Here is a 25,944-nt window from a genome sequence, read left to right as displayed (position 1 = left end):
AATCTTTGTTCCACAAATTAAGAGATTCTTTCATAACACCCTTGAACTTGGCACATACTACCAAGTTAAAAAAAATGTATTGGCTAGAATGTAATGTCCTTGGCAACTAAAAATAGCCTCATGTCTGTCCTTTCCATCTGTGCTGAAAGACTCCTTTCAGTTCTCAAAGGTGTATGGTTACTAAAACAAGAACAAAACTGAAGTGTTTGAGACAGCTTTTAGCCTGAGGACTTCAGAACACATATTCCTTATAACTCAGAGGAATAAGTCCTCTTCAGAGCAGTGTAGATATTCATGAATATAAAAACTACAGTATATTCCCTTTTTAGAATTATATAGCACAAAAGTAGGGCTTTTTCCTTGCATGTGGCTGACCTGAGACAGACCTAGGTTCAATTCCCAGCATCCCATATGTTCTTCTGAGCCTGCCAGGAGCAAATTTTGAGCGCAGAGCCAGGATTAACCCCTGAGCGCTGCCGGGTGTGGCCCAAAAAACAAAGAATAATAATAATAGTTATAATTATTATTATTATTAAATAGTATAAAAATTTATAAGAAGTTGGACCAAAGTAATAGTACAGAGATTAGGACATTTTCTTTGCATGAGGTTAATCTGAATTCAAAGGCCAGCATCACATATGGCCACTGCCAGCAGTGAGTGATCCCTGAGTACAGAGCCAGAAGTAACCCCCTGAGCATTAGCAGGTGTGTCCCAAAATTAAAATAAAATTTAAAATAATGTTTAAAGATAATAAGTAATTTGCCTAAGATCAAATTGTAAGATTTAAGTAAGCTTTACAGATTTGCCTCTAAGATAAATTTTCAGGCCAGATAGATATACTTAATAAGCATACAGAATCCCCGGGTTTGATCCCCAGAACTGCATGGTCCCCTGAGCACCACTGGCAGTCATATTGAATATAGATCCAGGAATAACCTCTCAATATAACCTCAGAGGGTGTAGCCTTCCCAAAACAAGACAGACAAAAATGAGAAAAATTTCAACATCACTGGTACGTTAAATGGTAATGCATATTTATGGTTCAATCAAATAGCAAATGAACATAAGAGAATACTAAAAGTTCATTTTGAGATAGGTAGGCAGACAGGTAGGGGATGGCAGTGATATTGAGAGAGCTATAAAACCAAGATGTGACCCAAAAGAAAAGTGACTCCATTTCCAGCCTAACTTTTCAAAGGCTGGACCTCCTCTGAAGATGATTGCTCAGAACAATGATTTGATACTCTGAAGCCAGCCCAAACAAGAGGAAGAGGAATGGATTCAGCAGGAAAAACAGCCTGAGAAGACTAAGATCACTAAGTCCTTTCTCAGGACAACTAAGCTAGGTCTCTCTGTACTTCAGGCCAAAGCAACTGGAAAAAATCCATACGTAGACTGTCTCCCATAGCCACATGGGGCTCTCTCTCTTTGGAGAAGCTGTTATTCTATCTTTATTTATATGATATAATATATCTTTATTTATATTCTACATATAGAATATATGTGTGTGTGTGTGTGTATATATATATATATATATATATATATATATATATATATATATATATGTTTGAAGCACACCTGGCAATGCTCAGGGAATACTCTGGGTTTTGCCACTTACAAGGCAAATGTCCTACCTCTTGTGCTATCACTCTGGCCCTTATTGTCTTATTGTTCTATCTTGAATTCATTTGTCTTCACTTGATCCCATATTTGGCTCATTATTGTTTGATAGGGAGGGCCTACAGATGGCAGTGCTCAGTGGTTACCCCCAAGCTCTGTATTCAGGGGATCCTGCCATATAAAGGGTTTTGTTACACCTGTTTTTGATGGTGTGGGTATACTTCAGGACCAGGTGCTCAGGAACTCCTCCTGGCCCTTGAAGTGATACTTCAAGGATCACTCCTGATGATGTTGGGGACCATACGTAGTGCACAGGATCAAACTGGTATCAGCAATATGAAAGACAGGCACTTTACTCCCAATCCAATCTTTCTGACCCTTACTCATTCCTTTTATTTTTGTTTATTTTTTTTTTGTTTTGGTTTTTGGGCCACACCCGTTTGACGCTCAGGGGTTACTCCTAGCTATGTGCTCAGAAATCGCCCCTGGCTTGGGGGGACCATATGGGACGCCGGGGGATCGAACCGCGGTCCTTCCTTGGCTAGCGCTTGCAAGGCAGACACCTTACCTCCAGCGCCACCTACCCGGCCCCTACTCATTCCTTTTAAATAAAATATATTTTCTTCACTATTTGTCTTCTCTTGACATTTATTCCTGGGAAAATAGACAACAAAGCTGGAAAAACCAGGACAGGGCTCAGAACTGAATTTCCTTTTCCTAAGAAGAGCATAAACTCTGGGACTAGAAAGTACTGGAAAGTAGAGTGGGAGGGCACTTGTCTTGCTTGTAGCTGATTTGGGTTCAATCCCGAGCATCCTCTCTAGTACTACCACGTACCACTCGGAATAATTCCTGAGTGAAGAGCTAGGAGTAATCCCTAGAAATTGCTGCATGTGGGGCCGGAGAGATAGCATGGAGGTAAGGCGTTTACCTTTCATGCAGAAGGACAGTGGTTCGAATCCTGGCATCCCATATGGTCCCCGTGCCTGTCAGGGGCGATCTGAGCATAGAGCCAGGCGTAACCCCTGAGCGCTGCTGGGTGTGACCCAAAAACAAAAACAAACAAACAAAAAAAATTGCTGCATGTGCCTTAAAAATGAAAAAAAGGAGCCGGCGAGGTAGCGCTAGAGGTAAGGTGTCTGCCTTGCAAGCGCTAGCCAAGGAAAGGACCGCGGTTCGATCCCCCGGCATCCCATATGGTCCCCCCAAGCCAGGGGCAATTTCTGAGCGCTTAGCTAGGAGTAACCCCTGAACATCAAACGGGTGTGGCCCGAAAAACCAAAAAAAAGAGGCCAGAGCGATAACACAGCTGTAGAGCATTTGCCTTGCACACAGTTGATCCAGGATGAACCTCAGTTTGATCCCCAGTGTCCCATATGGTCCCCCAAGCCAGAAGCGATTTCTGAACGCATAGCCAAGAGTAGCCCCTGAACGTCACTGGGTGTGGACCAAAAACAAAAACAAAAAAAAACCATAAAAATTTAAAAAAGCATAAATTCAATTCAGACTGAAAACCATGGAAAATAATGGTTATAGGGACTTCCCACACCGTGCAGATCAAGTGGGTTTAGACAACTGTCATGTGAACTTGAAAGACCATGCCATGTAGGAGTTCATGCAGAATGTTATGAGTCCTGACCTCCTGGGCACCACACTAGCAAGGTTGTTGTGAGCCAAGCAGAAGGGTAGAAACATCCTCTTTAGCATGGCTACCTTTTATTAAGGCTGTGCTTCCCCAACATCGCATCAGTAACAGTTTCATTTGCTGAACTTTATTTTATACTTCTGGCAGTGCTCAAAACTTACTCATAGCTATGTGCTCAGGGATCACTCTTGGCAGGCTCAGGGGACCCTTTATAGTGCCCAGAGAAAATTGAGCCGAGGTCAACTACATGCAAGGCAAAGCACCCTCCCTTCTGTACTATCTCTCCAGTTCCAATTTGCTATAATACAAACTACAAATATAGGCACCTTCTCATTCTATATTTGTGAATATCATGATTCAGGCAGTGAAAATTAAACCTGAAGTCTATCATTTATAAATAGTCAAATTTAAAAATACAACAAAAATTAACATAGTTTGAGAGTTCTAGGAATGACTCCAGAAAAGGTGAACACAAAGGTTCTATTCTCAGTGACAATGAATTTCACAGGTGTGGTCCTAGCAACTCTGCTGTCTGGAATCCCTGCAACAAAATGTGTGACCTCCAGTGTGTAAACAACCAGAATGTGTGCAAGTGCCACAGCTAGGAGTACAGCCCTGGCAAACTCATGTGTAAGCACAGAAAACATTGTGATTAAGTAACAGCAGCACCTCCACCAAGTGTGTTTGTGACCCATCATAACAGTAGTGGGAAGGAAGATATACTAATTAGTTATACTGCATCAGGAGGCTGAGCCTTAACATAGTGAGGAGGGCATTTTCCTTATGCATGGTCAACCCAAGCTTGATCCCCAGCATTCCATATAGTTCCCTAAGCCTACCAGGAGTATTTCTGAGCACAGAGCCGGGAATAACTAACACCTGAACACCACTGAGTGTGTCCCAGAAACTAAAAGAAAAAAGAAAAAAGAAGGCAGTCCTTGAAAGAATTTGGTGGTGGTAGTCGAGATAATTGGAAAGCTCAAGAGGTGGGTACATATCTAGCATGTGTTAGGCCCCAAGTTCAGTCTCTGACATCATATGATAGACACCCCAGCACCACAGCACACTACTGGGTGTACTTTGCACCCTGAAAAAATTTAAAGGAAGGACTGTGTTGAAAGACTATAAAGGAATAGTCCTGAGAGGCAGATCCTGAGGCCAGGGGTGTTCAAGAGTTGGGCTGGGGAAGCAGTAAGTAAGCAACCAGCAGAGGTGTGCTCAGTTATACCACGTGACACTGTCAAGCTGATAATCAATAGAAATATTCTTGGAGCAGAGTCTATTTCTACATTTAGGAAACTTAGCTCAGATGTTAGTGTTAGTTCAACACTAATAGTTGAACCAATATGTGACCAGTTGGTTATTTATTAATGTAATCTAGACTAAGGAATGTGTAATTTCAAAATTAAGAAATCAAGGCCTATTTTTAGCCCAAAAGAGAAAAAACTCAAAGTTATTGCAAATTAGGAGCTCAAAATAGATTTCAGTGTTCTGGGCATGCTAACATATTTGGTTATATTTAATGCCAAATAACATTTTACTAGGATTTTAGGGTCATGCTTAACATGAATCTTCTTCAAGCCTCTACAACTTTTTTCTATATGTTTAATATATATTATATATATTTTGGGTTTGTGGCCACAACCGGTGGTGCTCGGGGGTTACTCCTGGCTCTGCATTTAGAAATCACTCCTGGCAGGCTCCAGGGACCACCTGGGATGCCAGGAATCGAACCAGGTCTGTGCTGGGTTTGCTGCATGCAAGGCAAATGCCCTACCATTGTGCTATCATTCCAGACCCCATATTTGTTTAATATAGTTAATCCTTATCATTTGAAAATCCTGTAAAGGAAACAAAGCAAGGGGCCACAGGGCTGAACAGCAGGTAGGACATGGGGCATGGGTCTTGCATGGGGCAGACCTGGGTTTGAACCCTGGCATCCTGTATGGTCCCCAAGCCTTCCAGGAACAATTTCTGAGCACTAAGCAAGGAGTAACCTCTGAATACTGCCAGGTGTACTCCCCCCAAAAGAAAGCAAAGGGTGGGGCCGGAGATATAGCATGGAGGTAAAGCATTTACCTTTCATGAAGAAGGTCAGTGGTTCGAATCCTGGTATCCCAAATGGTTTCCCCCCCCACAGGGGCGAGTTCTGAGTGCAGAGCCAGGAGTAACCGTGAGCACTGCCAGGTGTGACCCAAAAACCAAAAACCAAAACAAAACAAAAGAAAGCAAAGGGCTAGAACACGTACCATTGAGTTTCTTTAGGCCACTGGGCTGCCTTAGTGCCTGTCTCAGTTTCCCAGGGGTTTTGTGTGTCCCAGGGGTTTTATGTGTCTTCCTGTATTATCAATTTTCTTGGTCAGAATCAGAGAGGCAAATGCAAGAAATCCTTGCTTTAGAGTATGTGTCATAATCATGGTATCTTCTTCAATCTTAGCAAGAGACAGGCATGTTTCCAACATTCACTCTGGCACTCCCTGTTCTTGGCATAGAAGTCATAGTTGATCAATATGGTGTCCACTATGGTAGCTATCAAGCCACCATGGAAAGTGCCCATTTTATTGATATGCTCCTTATCATTTTCAGTTCACCAGCCAGGAGCAGCAGAGACAAGCATCATCTTCTTCCAAAACTGCCAATGACCTTCAAAGCCTTCATCTCCTCCAGTAGATTCGTGGACCTTTTACCAGCATCCTAGCCCTACACAGAAGCCCAGAATGTTACTGTATAAATGTCAATGTATCTTTAAGGGATGATGATGCTCCTCACACTCTCTTCCCCAGGTAGGTATACTTCAGGTGAGCATTCTCTCTCTCTCTCTCTCTCTCTCTCTCTCTCTCTCTCTCTCTCTCTCTCTCTCTCTCTCTCTCTCTCCCCTATCTTCTCTCTCTCCTATCTTCTCTCCTCTCTTCTCTCTCTCCTCTCTTCTCTCTCTCCTCTCTTCTCTCTCTCTCTCTCTCTCTCTCTCTCTCTCTCTCTCATTTTGCTATGCCAGTAGATGGCACAAGAATGAACAAGAACATGATCATCAGATAGTCTTTTCTTTTTTTTAAAGTTAGTTGGTAGGACCAAGTATGTTAAATTTTACCTGGAAGCATATCTGTGATCTTGTTTACACTGTGTGTTTGAGGAATGAGTAAGTATTATTATATCCTCTCATCGAGAAGTGATTCAGTGATTGTCCTCAATTACACAGGTAGCTGCTAGGAGTGTTGGGAACTGAATCTGGACAGTCTATCTCAAAAATCTTTGCTGTAACCATCACTATTTTGTGGCCCTTGTGCCCTGAGGCATAAAGTGAAAGCCAGAACAGAACAGAAACCTTTCACTCTGAAAGAGAAAGCATGGTAGCAGAGCATGTCTCAAAAAAACCGCATGTTCCATATCCTATCAGCCCTGACAGGCTTCAAGTCTGGAGCTTGGATCACTTCCTGCTTGCCTAACATAAACTTAAAGGGCTTGTTTCTGACCCTGGAAGAAGAGGGGAGAGAAAGAATGAGAGAAATGGGGGAAAAAAGAGAGAAGAAAGTGGGAGAAAAGAGAAAAATAGATCTATCAGACTCCTTCCCTGCCCTTTTTCTTTTTCTTTCCCAAGTAGTGCTCAGGGGACAAGTCCTACCTTTGGGTTCAAGGGTCTTGGGTATTATGACGTTATTCCAACAATGGAAACTGGGGTGCTTACATGCAAAGCACCAAATCCTCTTTCCCGTTCTGATTTACTTTGACTTGAGCAGTGTCATCATGCAAGGAACCTAGCAGCAAAGAAAGGTGAGTGCTCACAGGGAATGAAAAGAGTACAAAGAGTAAGACTACAGAAAAAGAATCTTCATGGGGATTGGTGTCAGTACTGTCCTTTTCCTGTTGTTAAGAGGAAAGCAATTTTTTTTTCATCTTGTTGAAATAAATGATTCTAAAAACAAAATTGACTGGCAGGATTCTCACAGGATCCATCCTTTTATTTTTGAAATTTTAAATATATATAGAAAAATTGGGTCTGAAGCAATAGCACAGTGGTAGGGCATTTGCCTGACATGCGGCCAACCTGGAACAAACCCTGATTCCATCTTCAGCATCCCATATGGTTTTTCAAGCCTGCCAGGGGGGTTTCTGAGCACAGAGCCAGAAGTGATCCCTGTGTGCCACCAGTGTGGCCCAAAAACCAATAAATAATAAAAGTATATAGAAAAGTTGAAAGAATTGTACAAAAATCAACTTTACACCCACTGACTGGTTTCAACAATTATTAACTATTTGGGCAGCCAGAGATATAGTACAGAGGTTAAGGTGAAAGCAGCTGACCCTGGTTTGAATCCCTGGCACCTGATATGGTCCTTTGAGCACTATCAAGGGTCACACCTAAACACTGAACCACACCCCCAAATATATTGCTTGAATTTATTCTTTCTGCTTATTTGGAGGGAGTGTAGTGTTGAGGCCATATCCAGCTCTGTACTAGGCATCATTCTTTTTTTTTTTTTTACTCCTGGCTCTATGCTCAGAAATCACTCCTGAGTGCTCGCTTAGGCAGCACATATACTAAAATTGAATGATATAGAGAAGATTAGCATCACCCCTGCGCAAGGATGACACACAAGTTTGTGAAGTGTTCCATATTTAGAAAAGAAAAGGAAAGAAAAGAAAAAAGAAAAGAAAAGAAAAAGAAATCACTCCTGGCCGATTCAGGGGACCATATGGGATGCTGGGGTTCAAATCAGCGTCCTTCTGCCTTGCCTGCGCTAGCCTTGAACAGACCACAGTTCAATCCCCTGGTGTCCCATATGGTCCCCCAAGCCAGGAGCAACTTCTAAGCGCATAGCCAGGAGTAACCCCTGAGCGTTACCGGGTGTGGCCCAAAAACCAAAAAAATAATAATAATAATAATAATAATCAGCGTCCTTCTGCATGCAAGACAAACACCCTATCTTCATGCTATCTCTCTGGTCCCTAGGCATCATATGCAGTGCTAGAGATCTTAACCCCTAAACCAGGGGTCTCAAACTCAATTTTCCTGGGGGTCGCAGGAGGCAAAGTCAGGGTGAGGCAGGGTCACATAAGGGATTTCACAAAAAAAAGTCCCCAAACATCATTATTAACAGTTTTAATTATTTCTTCTGAACATGAATAGAACATTGAGTGAAGATCATGAACAGTTCTTCTGAACATGGCATCTTTTGCCTATTCCTTGCTGCCAGAGACTTGACAGCGCTTCTTCTCACAAATCTGAACCACATTTGGCTTTAGAAAGAAAGCAGTTGAGACCCTCAGTATGGCTTGAAGATGATCATCATTAAATCTAAACCTGTACTTTGACTTATTGAAGTTCTATGTGGAGAATAATTTTTCACACAAATATGTGCTCTCAAAAAGGAACATGGTGCACTTGAACATTCGGGAAAGCTCAGGGAAGCTAGGGGGCAATTCTCTCAAAAATTGCCCATGCATGTCTGCTTTTCCACTAATCTCCCTGAACTTGGCTTTGAGATCAGAGTTGCATTGCAGGTCAATGAGCTCCATTTGAAGCACAGGAGGGGCATCTTGCACATCAAAGGAAAAGGGATCCTTTGGAAAGTGGCTCTGTGCTTTTTGAAGTCTACAAATTTGTGATCAAATTCCTTCTCTAGTTTAAAAATAGCATCAACATATTTCTCACCACTGAATGGTATGCCTGCATCCACAAATTCCTTGCATGCTGGGAAATGGCAAAGGTTTGTCTGAGAGAGCTGGGATTTCCATAACACAAGTTTTGTGGAGAATGCTCTCACGTTGTCATAGGCAGCACTGAAAAGCTGCCCCGGGCCTTGTAGCATCTTGTTTAGTACATTCAGCTTATGTGTGATGTCAACAAGAAAAGCTAAGTCCAAGAGCCATTTGTGATCACTCAACTCAGAAACAGCATTCCCATCCTTCTCCATGAAGGCTTTCAACTTCTTTCAACTCAAAAAATCTTTTCAGGACATTTCCCCTGCTGAGCCAACATACCTCAGTGAAATAGAGCACATCTTCATATTCTGACTTTATTTCCTCTAAAAAAGCACGGAACCTCCTGTGCTTTAAGCCCCTGGATCTGATTTGGCTGATGCATTTCACAACAACAGACATCACATTGTCACATGGCAGGCATTTACTGCAAAGGGCCTGCTGATGGATAATTCAGTGAAGAGCAATGGCCTTCTCTACACCCTCCTCTTCAAGTTTTTTTTTTTAAACAAGTGCCACCAGTCCATTTTTCCTCCCTGTCATTGATGGCACCCCATCAGTTATTATTCCAACAAACCTCTTCCATGGCAAACCTGCATTCTCAATGGCATCACACAGATGCCGAAATATCTCATTAGCCATGCATTGGAATTATTGTGAGCAGCTCCTCTGTCAATTCAAAATTGCAATCAACACCACGGACATAAAGTGTGAGCTGAGCAGTGTCTGTTATATCTGTGCCCTCGTCAAGAGCAACTGAGTATGCATCAAAACATTTGGCTTTCTCACACAGTTGATGATGTCACTTGACATGTCAGAAATGCGCTCTGCCACAGTGTTGGCAGAAAGGCTGATTTTGCTAAACTGACCTTTCTTTTCTGGACAGATAATACTTGCAGCCTATAACATGCATTTTTTTTTTAACAAACTCTCCTTCTGTGAATGGTTTCCCTGCCTTAGCAATCATCTCACTAACCAAGTAACTAGTTTCGAGTGATGCAACATTCTCTTTAGTTGCTTTCTTGAAGAAATCTTGTTGCCTCATTAGACATGCTTTAAGACTGGCAACCCGCTTGGCTCTCTCATTTCCTTGATATTTTGCACATTCCTCAGCATGTTTAGTTGAATAATGGCGTTTCAAGTTGTATTCCTTGTGCACTGCAACTTTCTCTGAGCAAATAAGACATGTGGGGATGCCCCTGTGCTCAACAAAGAAATATTGCATCTCCCACTTTTCCTGAAATTGTCTGTGCTCATCATCAATCTCTCTCTTCACTGCAGGCTTTGATGAAGTCATGATGAAGGTATGACAAATCTAATTCTGTAATAAACTTCTCTCCCTTCTCTTCCTTAGGCCTCCGATAATGCAAGGGACAGCAGGCAGGAGCAGCGGAAATGACGTCTGCGCTAGGTGCAAAGTATTTGCGAATATTTGGTAAGCGAATAAAAAATCGCATTAGTAAGAAAAAAATCGCAAAATATCGCATTAAACGTTTGTATACCCCAAACGGAACTGCTCGTGGTATGCGAATGTTTAATGCGATTTTTTTCTTACTAATGCGATTTTTATTGCAATTATTTGGTAAGCAAATAATCGCGAATACTGCGATATTTGAAGGCTGGCCACAAAATGTTGTATGGAGGGCCGCAAATGGCCCGTGGGCCGCAAGTTTGAGACCCCTGCCCTAAACTATTTCCAGCCCTGACATATGAGTTTTTATATGTACATCTGTATGGAAATAGAAAACATCATGATACTTTTGGGGTGACACACTCAAAAACCAGGGTTAAGTCCTGACTCTGAACTCAAGAATTACTCTTGGTAGATTTGGGGTACAGTATATGGTGCCGAGGATTGAACCTAGGTTGGTCACATGCAAGGCAAACACCCTACCCACTGTATTATCACTCTGGCCCCATTATGGTACATTTTATGAGGAGGTGGGGCACACCTGCTGGTGCTCAGGGGTTATTCCTGGCTCTGCACTCAAGAACTACTTCTGGCTGTGCTTGGGGGACCATACGGATATCTAGCATTGAACCAGGTTTTGGCTGCATGCAAGTCAAGAGCCCTACCTTCTTTACTATCACTCTGGCCCCTCAAGATACTTTTCTTCTAATACTCTGATCTGTATAACCTAAAACTAAGATTGTCTTCTTTAAATTCAGCCTGAGTACAAACACTTGGCTCCCAATTCATCTCTTGCTCCAGGGATAGGAGCTGACAATCCAAATGCTCTGGTTCTGGATCTCTCCAGCCCAGGGTCAGTTCTACTCAGCCTGCATCCACATTGAGTGGATACTACGGTCAGAGATCAGTACTGGTGTATGCTTTCCTTTGTGTACACAAGGTTTTCTGATTGCTCCCATCTAGTTGCATGCCATAAAGGTGCTTCATTGTGTGACAAGCACATTCATATTTAAAGTTCTTTTGTTTAACCTGGTATGAAGAAAACTAAACTATTTCCATAGCTTTCAAAAGCTGGCACTGATAATTCAAAAGTCCACTTTCCACCTACTTTCAATTACCCAGCAGCAAATCCCTTAAAAAGTCTTCTTACTAGAGGGAACAGAGTGGTATCACAGCAGTAGGGCACTTGCCTTGCATGCAGCTGATCCAGGACAAACCTCGATTCGATCCCAGGCATCCCATATGGTCCCCAAGCAAGGAGCCTAGCCAAGCATAACCCCTGTGTGTCACCAGGTATGGCCCAAAAATAAAAATAAATTAAAACAAAGTCTTCTTACTGGAGCAAAGGGTACAAAGAGTAAGGTGCTTGTATTTCTGCATCCAATATGGTCCCTGAGCAATACTAGGCTTAATTTCTGTTTGCAAAGCCAAGAGTAACCTTGAATATCACTGGGTATGCCTTAAAAAAAAAAAAAGTCTTTTTAGGAAAAGAGAATGCATTCTTTAGAAGAGCCCCTGGGCATCACTTGCTGAAAACAAAATAACACAAAAAGTCATATTCTTTTCTTTTTTGTTTTTAGGCCACACAGGGCAGTACACAGTTTTATTGAACTGTGCTTTTGCCTGTCCACTCTCATTAAGCTTTGTTTTATTTTGGTTTTTAGTTTTTGGGTCACAGTCGGTGATGCTCTAGGCTAGGGTTACTCCTGGTTCTGCACTCAAGAATCACACTTAGTTGTTCTCAGCAATATCCAAGTGGCCAGGAACTGAATCCTTGTTAGCTATGTGCAAAGCAAGAGTCCTACCTGTTGTACTATAGCTCCAGAAACATTTCTAGCTTATTATGGCCAAAGTGGAAATGGCATCTTCTCCACAACAGCAAAATTTATCTTCAAAAGCACACAATAAATGTTTCAGACTTTAAAAAAGAAAGTGGGGGAAGTGAAAATTAATCAGAAAACTAAGGATATAAAAGTTTCCAATGATTCCAGTACAGTTCTACTGTTATTGGCTACAGGAAGTATCTACTTAGCAGGATTCTTACTAGTTTACTTGTGAAAATCAGAGCAACAAGAGGGAAGGTTACTTTGGAGCTTTCATCCAGCTAACATTAAAACCTAGTGACTGCTCTAAACAGAGGATCCTTTGATCCTGTGTGCCAAAGAAAACACCTAGCCTCCTGGGCAATGTGAAATAAACATCAATAAATTGTTATCCTTTCCCTAAACCCCAAACAGACCATTTCTTCCTTTACTAACAAACTACTTTTCAAGCCATTAGCAACAAACTCCAAGTTTTCTGTTTTCTGTTTTTGGGTTTTGGGCCACACCAGGCAATACTCAGGGATCCCTACAAGAGGACTGGGGAAACCATCTGTGGATCCCTGAATTGAATCCAGATTGTGTGCAAGGCAAACCCTACCAGCTGTACTATTGTTCCACCCTAAAAACTGCAAGATTTCTTGTTTGTTTGTGGGCCACTCCTGGCAGTGCTTGGGAACTATATAGGATACCAGAGAATTGAACCAGGATAGGCCTCATGAAATCAAGCACCCATCTCACTGTGCTCTCTCCAGCCCCCAAATCTCATAATTTCTACTTTAAACAAGAGAGGCCCCTTTGAGGTCTGAGTATGGATGCTTGTCTTACTCCAGGCAGACCTAGATTCCATCACATATGGTCCCCTGAACCCACCAGGAGTGATACCTGAGTGCAGCCCAGTGTTGTTCCCCTTTTATTTCCCTCCCAAAAAGAGTGGGTTTCTAACATTTTTTTTTTTTTTTGGTTTTTGGGCCACACCCTGTGACGCTCAGGGGTTACTCCTGGCTATGCGCTCAGAAGTTGCTCCTGGCTTCTTGGGGGACCATATGGGACGCCGGGGGATCGAACCGCGGTCCGTCCTAGGCTAGCGAAGGCAAGGCAGGCACCTTACCTCCAGCGCCACCGCCCGGCCCCGGTTTCTAACATTTTTAAAGAATTACTCATATAGGGGCCGGAGAGATGGCATGAAGGTAAGGCGTTTGCCTTTCATGCAGAAGATCACTGGTTCGAATCCGGCATCCCATATGTTCCTCCGAGCCTGCCAGGAGTGATTTCTGAGCATGGAGCCAGGAGTAACCCCTGAGCGCTGCCGGGTGTGACCCAAAAACAAAAACAAAAACAAAAAAAGAATTACTTATATAGACTGCATCATTAAAATGCAGGGGGCATTTTAATTTTAGTACAGCAAGAGGAGTGCTTGCCTTGCATGTAGCTGACCTGTGTTCAGCCAACTTGGATTCCATCCCTGGCATTTCATGGTCATCTGAGCCCTATCAGGAGTGATGCCTGAGCTCAGGTACAGGAACAGTCCTTAGCACTGTCAGGTGTGGCCCTCAAACCAAAATAAAAGAAAATGCAGACATTATAGGATTAGTACAGTAGGTAGGTTCCTTGCCTTGCTGCAGCCAACAGGGCTTTGATCCCTGGCACCTGAGCAGTACTTAGAGTAACCCCTGAGTGCAGAGCCTGGGGTAAACCCTGAGCACCACCATCCAGTGGAACCCACACTCCCCCACTCACCAATGCAGGGTATGGGTGGTAGATAGTATAGATGGCAAGGCACTTGATTGAGTTGCATGCAAGGGTACTTGGCATCGCATTGTCCCCAGAGCAGGGAGCCAGTAGACTTGTACCCCCAAGTACCTAAGCATGAGGCCCAAAACACGCCACTAATAATAAATATATAGCTGTTATTTAATTATTTGTTTCTGGGTCACACCTGGTGACACTCAGGGGTTACTTCAGGCTCTACCTCAGAAATCGCTCCTGGCAGGCACCGGGGACTATATGGGATGCTGGAGATCGAAGGCGGGTTGTCAGGGTCTGACGAGTTCAAGGCATCACTTTGCTATCGCTCAGCTCCTAAAATTAACTTTTTTTTTTTTTTTTTTTTTTGGTTTTTGGGTCACACCCAGCAATGCTCAGGGGTTATTCCTGGCTCTACGCTCAGAAATCACCCCCGGCAGGCTCGGGGGACCATATGGGATGCCGGGATTTGAACCAGCGACCTTCCGCATGTAAGGCAACCGCCTTACCGCTGTGCTATCTCTCCGGCCCCCTAAATTAACTTTTTAAAGGGCTCAATTAATCGCAAAGGAGCTGCTCCAGTGGATTGCTTGCTACATTAACAATATAGGCCTTGGGGCTGGAGAGCTGTCACCCCAGAGTGCTTGCAAAGCATGCTGAAGGCTGAGTTCCATTCCTGGCATTTAGCACCCTAAGTCCTCCTAGCACCTCACTTCCCCCTCCCAGGCACTTCCAGGAGTCACACTTCCACACCTCGTTGGAAATACCGAGCACCTTCAAGTGTGTCTCTCATCCCTCAAAAAAGAAAAGAAAAGAAAAGAAAAGAAAAGAAAAGAAAAGAAAAGAAAAGAAACCCCACCACTCAAAATTAAATGTAGCAAAACAAGCTGGCTGAAGGCACAGAGCCCAAGGTAATCAGACACCACGTAGTTCCCCAGAATTCCAGCATCGCAGGTAGCCACCACCCCGGATCCCCTACCCAGAATTCAGAGGAGCTGAACCCACCCCCTGTTGTGGTCCAAAACTAAAAAAGGCAAAACTTGAAATCTTGGTGCTGTTAAAAGCCGGGCCGGGAAGGAGAAGAGCTCTCTAGCCTTGCACTTTTGTAAGACAGTTTGCAATTTTCACAATAGGAAACGTTCAAGATCCCGGCCCAACTTGAGTCAGTCTGGCCCTTGACCCCCTGGAGAGAAGTTTCCTAAATCACCCAGTTCTGGGTACAAACCCTTTGTCCCAGCTCTCTGCACAGGACCCTCTAAGTGACAGAAAAATCTCATATCACTTTCTTTTTGAGGACTTGGCCACATACCCTGCACAGGCCTGTTGGATTTTGCAGGCCTGAGCTTCAGAACTCAGGCTGCCACCCGTGAAAAGCTCTCTAGCCTAGCACTTTTGCAAGCAGTTTGCAATTTTCGCAAAAGGAAATGTTCAATATCCAGGCTCCACAGTCAGTCTGGCCCTTAAGCCCTGGAGAGAAGTCTCCTAAATCACCCCGTTCCTGGGTGCAAACCCTTTGTCCCTCTAAGTGACAGAGAAATCGCCTAAGGCTTTCTTTTTTGAGGACTTGGCCACATGCCCTGCAAAGGCCTGTTGGATTTTGCAGGCCTGAGCTTCAGAACTCAGGCTGCCACCGGTCACCCGCCACGCCCCCACGGGTAACCGGGGAAAGCCCCCGCAGCAAGGTAAGGTGAAGGCATTTTGCTAGGCCCAGGCCCTCGATTTCTGAGCGGGCGCTAAGGTCTGCAGCGCGAGCTCCCCCGGAAAAAGTGGCAACCCGGGCCATAGCCATGGGGCGTTTCCCAGAGAGCGATAAAAGGACGAGCAATGAAGAGTGCTTTGTGGCGACTAAAGAAACGGTGCAGCCGAGTGGGATTTTTATTCGGGAAGCCAAAGGGAGAGAAAGTTGGGAAATGGGGCCCAGGCGAGAGCATTCCGTGCGGGGGAGGGGAAGGGAGGGGAGGAGAAACTGGAGAAGAAAAGAAGGGAAAGGCCCCTTCTTCCTCGGCGGACGCGCGCGCGGTCACGAGGCGGCCTCCAGACGTGTGCGCTCCCCATTGGCCGAGCCGGCGCTGACGTCACCGCAAGGCGCGAACTGGGCCAGCCCGGGGCGGGGCCGCTCGGCGAAAGGAAGTGGAGGCGCGCGCACGCGCACGCGCGCTCCCGAGGCCCAGCCACGCCCACGCCCTCCACCCGCCAACCTGCTCGTCCCGCGTCCAGTCAGTCGAGCTCTTCGCGCCCGATTGGCCCCGCCTCCTCCCCCGCGACGTGCCCCGCCCCCGGCCGGAGGCGGCGGCGGCGCGCGGAAAGCGCGTCACGTGACGACTGGCCCCGCCTCTTCCTCTCGGTCCCATATTGAACTCGAGTTGGAAGAGGCGAGTCCGGTCTCAAAATGGAGGTAAAACCGCCGCCCGGTCGCCCCCAGCCCGACTCCGGCCGTCGCCGCCGCCGCCGGGGGGAGGAGGTATTAGGGGGAGAGTGGGGGGTTGTGGGGTAGTGGCAAGCGTTTGGGGGGCTCAGGCCTGGCTGCGGTGGGAGCGGGGAGGCCCGGGGAGAGGAGACGGGCTCGGCCGCCCCGTGCTCTGGCGTGGAGACGGGCGGGGGGAAGGGAGCGGCGCGGCTGAGGCGGCCGAGGCGGTTTGAGCCGGTCGGAGCCCGCGGAGCGCTTCGCCTTCGAGCCCTGGAGGCTTTCGAAGCGGGCTGAGCGGAGGCGACCCGGCAGGTCCGGCGGCCCGCCGACCGCGCGGCGCCCTCCCCCCTCCCGCGCTGGGGCGGCATGGCGGCCTCGGCGGGAGCGGTTGGGAGGAGGCGGTGGGGGAGGGGAGGCGAGGCACATCCGGGCTAGCGAGCCCGCGAGCGAGGAGCGAGTGAGCTTGCCAGCCAGCCAGCCAGCCAGCGCGCAGGCGGGTAGGCGGGCGGGCGGCGGCCACACTGCCACGGATCCGCCGCCATCGCCGCCGCCGCCTTACGAAATGGCGCATTGGCCCGCAATGGCGGCCGCGGCCGCGTCGCTGGCGGGGGTTGGGAAAGAGGCACAGTGAAGGCGGCCCGGCCTGGCGCAGCAAGGGCAGCCGGGAGAAGGGCCCGCTTGGGGCCTAGGCCCGGGACCTCGCCTCGCTTAAAGGACACCAGATCGCGCCCCGAATCCCGTCGGGGCGAGAAGGTTCCTTTCTGGGCGGAATTTTTTCCTTTTTTAACTCAGGGCCCAGGCTTATTTAGAAACGGAAAATAGCGGTCGTCTGCGGCTTATTTTTTTTTAAAAAAAAATCTCTGGCCTCCTGGTTTTATAGGCTTTTTCTTTTTAAATGAAAAAGGTAAAGGTGGGTTGGTTTTTTTTAATCTCAAAGTATTTTTTCTTTTTTTCTCCAAATTATTTTTTCTTTTGCGCTATTGTGTTTTTTTTTTTAAGGGGGATAGGAGGCTTTGGAATTCAATAGATGTGCTCTGAACTAGAAGGCAAACTTCCCTTGGGGAGTGTTTCTCTTACGGTTCACCCCACGTTTGTCGATTCAGAGCTGTGTTTTTGGAAAGTCGCACCCCCTGGTCGCGGTTTTGGTTTTTTTTTGTTTTGTTTTTTGCTGGTAGCTTTTGGCGGGTTGTCGTTTTCTTCGGCTTTGCGGTGATGTTCGCGTTAATCCTTCCTTGCTGCTTGGAAACATCGAAGTAAAATAAAATCGTGGTTTTGCGCTGTGACTGAAGCACTCGGGTTAGCCACATGCCCTGCACTTGATTGTGCCTAGATTGTTGTCTACTTCCGTGAGGCAGGGAGATACTTGAATGTTAACGTGACCTCTTCTATTCAAGGACTTCTAATAAGTGAAGGTTCTCGCACATAGGAAATGGCCGTTGGTGTTAGTTGTAAACGGTTTAGACCACACTATTGAAAATATTCAACCCAATGACTTCCTGTTCCAACACGTGTGTGTCCACCGAAGCACGTGTGTTGGGCCACACCTGGCGGTTTCTGGAGGGGGTGTCAGGTGTCACTCTTGAGTTCAGAGTTCTGGAGCCACGTGGTTCCACAGCTAGAGCTCATTGCTTTCCTCTCCTGGCTTTGGCGATGCCCTTTGTTGAAGAGCCTTAAGTCGCTTAAAAATAATGCATTTCTTCGAGCTTTTGGGGGGGAAATTTTGGAGTTGTGTTGTTGGCGGTGTGAAATTAATCACTGTTGGACATAGAAGAGGGAAGGCGCGAGTCTTGACTTGGGTGTTGATACAGTACATCGATTTCTCGGAAATGGTTCTCAGTAATTTAAAGATCCGTGATATCTGTATCCAGGTGTGGTTAAGTGGCCTTGGCATTTGGAGGACCGGTCGTAAATTTCCTTGGGATGATTTTGGGTCTTCTTTGATTTGTGATTCTGTTTCAGTTTTTGATCTTAAGGTATTGGAAGATTACTTGTAGCTTTATAGGGAATTAATGATGTTGGGGGGGTGGGTGTCTGTTGTAAACAGTTTACTTACTAATAAAAATAACTTGAATGTGTTGCTTTGTTTCAATCAGGGCCATGATCCAAAGGAACCAGAGCAGTTGAGAAAACTGTTTATCGGAGGTTTGAGTTTTGAAACTACAGATGATAGTTTGAGAGAACATTTTGAGAAATGGGGCACACTTACAGATTGTGTGGTAAGTTACAAGAGGAACAAAAGATTCTTTGAAAGGGAAGAGGACCTGTATATTTTTTAATTGAATATTTTTGTTTGTTTTGTAGGTGATGAGAGACCCCCAGACAAAACGCTCCAGAGGCTTTGGTTTTGTGACTTACTCATGTGTTGAAGAGGTGGATGCAGCAATGTGTGCTCGACCACATAAGGTTGATGGACGAGTAGTGGAACCAAAGAGAGCTGTTTCTAGAGAGGTATGAGATTAGAATCATGTGTGTAACCTGCAATTATTGAGAAAAGTGGATTTTTTTATACTTAACAATATTTTATTTGCAGGATTCTGTAAAGCCTGGTGCCCATCTAACAGTGAAGAAAATTTTTGTTGGTGGTATTAAAGAAGATACAGAGGAATATAACTTGAGAGACTACTTTGAAAAGTATGGCAAAATTGAAACCATAGAAGTTATGGAGGACAGGCAGAGTGGAAAAAAGAGAGGATTTGCTTTTGTAACTTTTGATGATCATGATACAGTTGATAAAATTGTTGGTGAGTAGCTATTAGAGTTTAAGAAAACAGGATGACTAGATTTTGCTAAAGAATTTGGCTTTGTTGTGAATGAGGTCAGCGTAAAGGTCATTTTCTTAATCTGATTGCATCTCAGTAACCAGCTTCTGGATCAAGATACAAATGTTAGTAACACTGCAGAACACTTAATCTACTAAGTGACTGCCTTCCTGATGTTTTAATGAGTTGAATAGTGATAAAGGATAACGAAAACAATGTCCTTGTTCCAAACGTTAACTTTTGTTTGTTTTGATCAAAAAATTTTAGTTCAGAAATACCACACTATTAATGGGCACAATTGTGAAGTAAAAAAGGCCCTTTCTAAACAAGAAATGCAGTCTGCTGGATCTCAAAGAGGTGAGTATCACCATATGTTCATAACCAGGAAGTGTGAGCTATGTTTGGAAGATTCTAAAAGATCTACATTACTTGTGTTAAAGGTCGTGGAGGTGGCTCTGGCAACTTTATGGGTCGTGGAGGCAATTTTGGAGGTGGTGGAGGAAACTTTGGCCGTGGTGGAAACTTTGGTGGAAGAGGTAAGGTGTTAAATCACCATTTCCTATCTACTACAAACATACAGGTAAATTGATTATTTTTAATCCCTATTTTGCTTATTCTCAGGAGGCTATGGTGGTGGAGGTGGTGGCAGCAGAGGTAGTTATGGAGGTGGTGATGGTGGATATAATGGATTTGGTGGTGATGGTAAGTTTTTTTTATCTATTCCATGTTTGTATACTTAAGTCTGAGTTACTGCATTTTCTGGTGTCAGTAAAAACATTGTTGAAGTCAATTTTTAATAAAGGCTTAATTGCTTTTTTAATTTAAAGATACTTTTCTTCTGTTCAATTTTTGTGTGACCCAATTCTTAGGTGGCAACTATGGCGGAGGTCCTGGTTATAGTAGTAGAGGAGGCTATGGTGGTGGAGGACCAGGATACGGAAACCAAGGAGGTGGATATGGTGGAGGTGGTGGAGGATATGATGGTTACAATGAAGGAGGAAATTTTGGTGGTGGTAAGCTTTTTCTTCATTTTAACTAGACTATTGACATTTGAAAGGGCTTTAAAAACAGCCTTCAGGGAATAGAAGGATAATACTTTGGGAAGGATCTTTTCCTTTAATGCAGCCAACCTGTATTTTCCTTTATGGTATTCTGAACACTACTGGGAATAAGCCCTGAGTACCTTCAGGTGTGGGAACCTTATTTAAAAAAACTCAGGTTTGGGGCTGGAGAGATAGCGTGGAGGTAGGGTGTTTTGCCTTGCATGCAGAAGGACGTGGCTCGAATCCCACCATCCCAGATGGTCCCCCTACTTTGTCGGGTGTGACCCAAAAAACAACAAAAAAGGTTCTATAGGGGATGGAGAAACAGGCAATGGGTAGAACATTCCCATTGTAGGCATTTGGTCCAGTTCCAAGCCCTCACATCTATCTCATCTAGTCCACAGGAGCACCACCAGGAGTAACTTAAATTTAGAGAGGAAGGAACAGCCCTTGAGCATCTCTATATAAAACTACCTCCCATTCCCCACAAATGTTTTAAATAGGTGATCAAACTTTCTTTTTTTGGTTTTTGGACCCATGTGATGCTCAGGGGGTAACTCCTGACTATGTGCTCAAAAATCACTCCTGGCTTGTGGAACCATATGGGGTACTGAGGCATCAAGTCTTTTTTTTTTTATAGTATGGAGGAGGGGATGTTAATTTATCCAATATAAAATATTGTAACTTTTGACATGCTCCGAAGCACATCTCTACTGTGTGCCAGAGGCTGTTGTGGACCTCTGCCAGAAGTGAGGGCATAGTATTAAAAGTCTTTTTCTTTCAAATAGTCAAATGTAAACAATTTGGGTGAGATTTGCTTAGATGTTGATATAGGCTCAGTTGCATTAACAAGGTTTTGAATGCTGATATAGCTCTCAAGATATGTGCATATTTTAAGAGAAAAACCATTACTGCACAGGTCCACCACAAACAAATGAAACCTTTTGTAATTTTCAGGTAACTATGGTGGCGGCGGCAACTATAATGATTTTGGAAATTACAGTGGACAACAGCAATCAAATTATGGACCCATGAAAGGGGGCAGTTTTGGTGGCAGAAGCTCGGGCAGTCCATATGGTGGTAAGTTATTAATTTTTTGGTAAGATTTTCATAACTAAGTTTGAAACAAGTATAATTCTAAGCAAATTTGTGTATTTTATAGGTGGTTATGGATCTGGTGGTGGAAGTGGTGGCTATGGTAGCAGAAGGTTCTAAACTCAACAGCAAAGGGTAGGTATCTTTAAATTTTTGTGATGATGATAAAGAATATGTGAAACTGTTCACTGAGTGTAATAATTTTTTTATCCTGTATTATTCAACAGGCTACAGTTCTTAGCAGGAGAGAGAGCGAGGAGTTGTCAGGAAAGCTGCAGGTTACTTTGAGACAGTCGTCCCAAATCCATTAGAGGAACTGTAAAAATCTGCCACAGAAGGAGCGATGATCCATAGTCAGAAAAGTTACTGCAGCTTAAACAGGAAACCCTTCTTGTTCAGGACTGTCATAGCCACAGTTTGCAAAAGTGCAGCTATTGATTAATGCAATGTAGTGTCAATTAGATGTACATTCCTGAGGTCTTTTATCTGTTGTAGCTTTGTCTTTTTCTTTTCATTACATCAGGTATATTGCCCTGTAAATTGTGGTAGTGGTACCAGGAATAAAAAATTAAGGAATTTTTAACTTTTCAATATTTGTGTAGTTCAGTTTTTCTACATTTTAGTACAGAAACTTTAACAAAATGCAGTTTTGGAGGTGTTTCCTTGTAAGTTAACAAGTAAAGAAGATCATTGTTAATTAATATTTTGTATGAATTTTGCTAAAGTTAACTGTAAAGAAACACCTGCTGACTTGCAGTTTAAGGGGATTCTATTCTCCCATTTCCAAACAATGAAATGAATGGGCGCTGACATGTGGAGAGAATAGATATTTGTATGTTTGCAAATGTGTGTTTTAGATAAATAGAATTGGGTATATAAATTAGCATATTTGTGAATTTAATAGCATTAATATTTTACTTCAAATGAAAAAATCTCAAAATTCCTATTTGGTTTTTGTGCATTTTCTTTCAAAATGTAATCCGATTATTTTAGTGTGTTAGTTGTGCTGAGAGTCCTAGTTGTTTAGAACAACATCACCATCCTACATTTATCTTGGTCACATGTTAACTGCTGCCATGAATTTATTTGGGTGTAAAAATGTCTGCTGCCCTCTGTTTAAATTTTGGAAAGCGGTAGTGGATGGATGTTTCCCCTTTCCTCCCCACAGTAAAAAACCATTCTTAAAACCCTGGAAAATACAGGAACACTAAACCTGCAAAATCTGAGCAAATTAGTGGCTACTTTGTTTTCTTTTTGAAGCACAAGAGGGGCCCATAAGTCTTCAGTTCATTTTCCTTGATTCAATATATATTTTTTTGATACAAGCTCTCAGAGAAGAGAATAAAAATCATGCATTGTTGAATCTTTACCTGGCTGGCATACTTGCGTGTTTGTATATCCAACATTTCACTCGGTAAAGTGAAGGATAGCTTAGAAATATTATCCTAGATGATTTAATGCAGTAGAAAAGTAGCACAGTCTCTTAGCACAAGTTTTGTCACTTCCCAAAGACCAATAAAATTTGGATAGTTTGAGTTCTTAAGATTCTAAGGAACATTTATTCCATGTGTAAACTTAAATCATGTTGGTATGAGTTATTTTTGTTGGGACCCTGGTTGAGGTGTTTTTAGACAATAACATCATGACATTACCAATCCAATGTCTACTGTTTTGCGCCAGCTAGTGTTTTTAGTGTCACTCAAGCCCTGAGTATGTACCCTGCTGTTAAGAACGTCAGCAGTTAAAGTTGATTCAAGATTTCTTTGTTTTAAGGCAGTGTACTGGGCAAAAAAAAAAAAACAAGCAATAAAAAAGGGGAATGGGGCGTGCTAGTGTTTGAATATGCTCTCTTGTTGCTTTTAATCTGTGCCTCTGTGCATTAATATTTGAATGCATGCATTGCCAGCATGAAATTGATCTTAAAATAACTGCAGTTTTCCAGAAAACACTCACAAACCAATAAATTGTAACAAAACATTCCATTTGTTTAATGGACGTATGTGAATATACAGTATAGAAAAATAGGCTAATCAAAAAACGGTTAAGTCCTTAACTTCAAGTGTGGTATATAAATGGACACTGTCAATGTTCATAACTTGGGTATCTGGTCAAAATAATGCTTAGGAAACATTTTATTAAAATTGAGCTAAATTGTCTCAAGTTCTTTTATTCATATAATAAAGGTTGAAAGAATGGGGGACATAAACATTTTCTGTTTCTATGTTTGTGAAATTGTTTGACACAACCTTGACAGTATCCTTTAATGGCATATGGAGTTATTGTACTGTTAACAAACTTTCTATGTTCCTGGAACTAGTTTAATAGTAAAAAAATCGTTTTCAGTAAGTTGATGTTTGCAACCTATAAGCAGGTGAAATCTGTATGCGACCTGTTTATAAGTTGTATTAGTTTAGTCCTTGTAAACAGTGGAAAAGTAAGCCATGAGGAGAGCGATTTAACCAGCTTTAAAAGGACCTAAGATGTGCTTTCTAAGCACTTTGGATCAAAGGAGACTCACTCAGACAGGACTTCAGCAGCCTTTTGAGTATGGACAAGTCAGCATAAATAAAGAATGACAAGGCAGCAGCAAGAGCTTCAACAACAGAGAAGTGAAGGCATAAGATACTTTGGTGATAGTAAGCAACTTTACAAAAGCTAGTTAAATCTGCTTATTGCAACTGAAAATATCGAAGAAAGTCTAGCAGAAAGGAGCTTCGCCTTTTGGAACTTCAATGAGATAGTTGCCACAGTCACTAGGTCTAGCATTTAGACCTGCAAGGAAGGGCAATAAGCATTAGGTAAGGATTGAATTTGAATTTTTTCACTAATTAACGAGTGATTTTTTTGTAAAGCAAGGTAAGAGTAATCTTTTTGATTTGCAGGTTGAATGAGAACCTACTTGCCCAAATGAGGAATGTCTTTCCTACCATCTTAAATACGAAGGTTTCTCGCTGGGTAAGGTTTGTAGCTCACATAAAACCTGATGACACCGTTTGTTTATATCTACAAACTTACTAGATTTTTTAAATATTAGGTACATTGCCAATATGCAGTGGGAACCACATCAACATATAAACAGTCTTAAAACCTCACCTGCAGTAACCCAAGTATTCATCTTGAGTTAGATGGGCCCCACATATCTCCATTGTTGGTTGTCTTTAGGGTAAGGCCAATTCTTTTTGATAAGCAAAAAGAAAGCTCAAGTATTAGTTTTTAGTATGACTTAGAGCTTTATCTTTAGTTTTAGAGAAAATAGCTAGATTTACTAGGATGATAGTAAGAATGGTCTTTAAGTGACCTCAAGTTCTTAGATGCAGTTATTTGGGCTAAATACATAAGTTTTTAAAGCTTGTTTAAACAGTAGAGGCCTGATTCCTAGAAGACACCTTTTCCAAAGAATGAAACAATCATACATATCATTCTGGTTATTAATAAGGGCTATTTGCCCCCAAAGGGCTTGTTGAAAATTGATTAAAATTTTTTAAAAATCATCTTGGGGATGTGATTAGCATAAGATGTTTCTGGTGGGTCATAGGCCAAGCTCTTAGGTGAAAGGGAAGCCGTTGCCACAGAACTTTAATGATGTGTCTACATTAGGATAGTTATGCATAACCATGAAATTAGTGAAGGGTAAACCACATACACAACATGGTTTTAGTTTCCAATAGATAGCATATTTAAAATATTGTTTTCAGATCATCTGGAATAAATGGATGGATTTTAAATTTAAATGTAGTTACACTCATTTCTGGGAAAAACAGCAACTCTCAAGTGAATACCAGTAAACTCAAGGAAGCAAATACAAAAGGGGGCAATGGGTAAGATTTGTCAAGCCAACCTGGATTACTGCTAACACTCACCAAAATGCCTGGTAATGACAAGAAATGAAAGCATGGTTTTACAAGTTCATACAACACAAAAAGTTCTAATGGCTCATGGGATTCCAGTAGTGAATAAGCATGCTATTGTGCAGAGATCATGTACGGATTTTTAGCCTACTCAAATTTCAAACTACAATGGTTTTTTTTCTGATTGAGATCAGAAGAGGTGGTCTGTGATGGACTAAAATGTCTCATTTGTAGTATAATGAAATGTTTACAGAAAGAAAATTTTCATTAAAATATTTTTAGAAATGTGTGTTGTCTGTTACTTTGCAATATTTCCTAAATGCTACAGTGCTTCCCATCACACAGGAAAGGTAAGCCAGTTAGTTGATTATTGGTGACTTTGACTTGGATTGTGATCTATAAATACTTTGACAGCAAATAATGTTCACAAAATTTATCTTGGTCCTCGAGTGGCACGGTGGGTAGGGGGTGTTTTATCTTGTTATTATCCTTTATGGTGTCCCAAACCACCTAGGGTTAATCCCTGAGTACTGCTGAGTGTGGCTCCCTCCATTAGAAGCAATGTGCAAAGTATAGACTGATGGGTCCACATACTTGGCCTGTAGGGTTTGGGGGGCTACACTTGTTTGGGATAGGAATCCCAGTTTCAGCTATCAAACTCGGACTTGCCATGTGTGACACATGCTCCGTTTTCTTTGGCCTTAGGATTGTAACGGACCCTTAATGACATACAGGTATTGCCATTGTGGTTAATACTACTAAAGGAAAAAAAATTTTTTTTGGTGTTTGGGTCACACCTGGCAGCGCTTAGGGGTTTACTCTGAGCTCTGCTCAGAAATCACTCCTGGCAGG

The 25,944-nt window shown here is 43.1% G+C and overlaps 1 protein-coding gene, 1 long non-coding RNA gene and 1 other non-coding gene across 3 annotated transcripts; all 3 read left to right on the top strand.

Annotated features, from left to right (window-relative positions):
* Positions 1-7,778: 7,778 nt before the first annotated feature.
* LOC126009700 (U6 spliceosomal RNA) lies at positions 7,779-7,884 on the top strand. The gene has a single exon (XR_007495918.1). It is a non-coding gene; the product is annotated as a U6 spliceosomal RNA (small nuclear RNA).
* Positions 7,885-16,262: 8,378 nt separating this feature from the next.
* On the top strand, positions 16,263-22,184 carry HNRNPA3 (heterogeneous nuclear ribonucleoprotein A3). Its single transcript, XM_049773472.1, has 10 exons — positions 16,263-16,401; positions 18,441-18,563; positions 18,649-18,795; positions 18,878-19,088; positions 19,374-19,463; positions 19,547-19,642; positions 19,728-19,808; positions 19,976-20,119; positions 21,107-21,229; positions 21,312-22,184. The coding sequence occupies exons 1-10, from the start codon at positions 16,330-16,332 to the stop codon at positions 21,362-21,364; spliced, it is 1,140 nt and encodes a 379-aa protein (XP_049629429.1). The 5' UTR covers positions 16,263-16,329; the 3' UTR covers positions 21,365-22,184.
* Positions 22,185-22,799: 615 nt separating this feature from the next.
* Positions 22,800-25,377, top strand: LOC126009170 (uncharacterized). The gene is made up of 2 exons (XR_007495883.1): positions 22,800-24,199; positions 24,940-25,377. It is a non-coding gene; the product is annotated as an uncharacterized LOC126009170 (long non-coding RNA).
* The last annotated feature ends 567 nt before the right edge of the window (positions 25,378-25,944 follow it).

This window comes from Suncus etruscus, chromosome 5 (assembly GCF_024139225.1).
Source record: "Suncus etruscus isolate mSunEtr1 chromosome 5, mSunEtr1.pri.cur, whole genome shotgun sequence".
Classification (NCBI taxonomy): domain Eukaryota; kingdom Metazoa; phylum Chordata; class Mammalia; order Eulipotyphla; family Soricidae; genus Suncus; species Suncus etruscus.
This window is presented reverse-complemented; position numbering and strand designations above follow the sequence as displayed.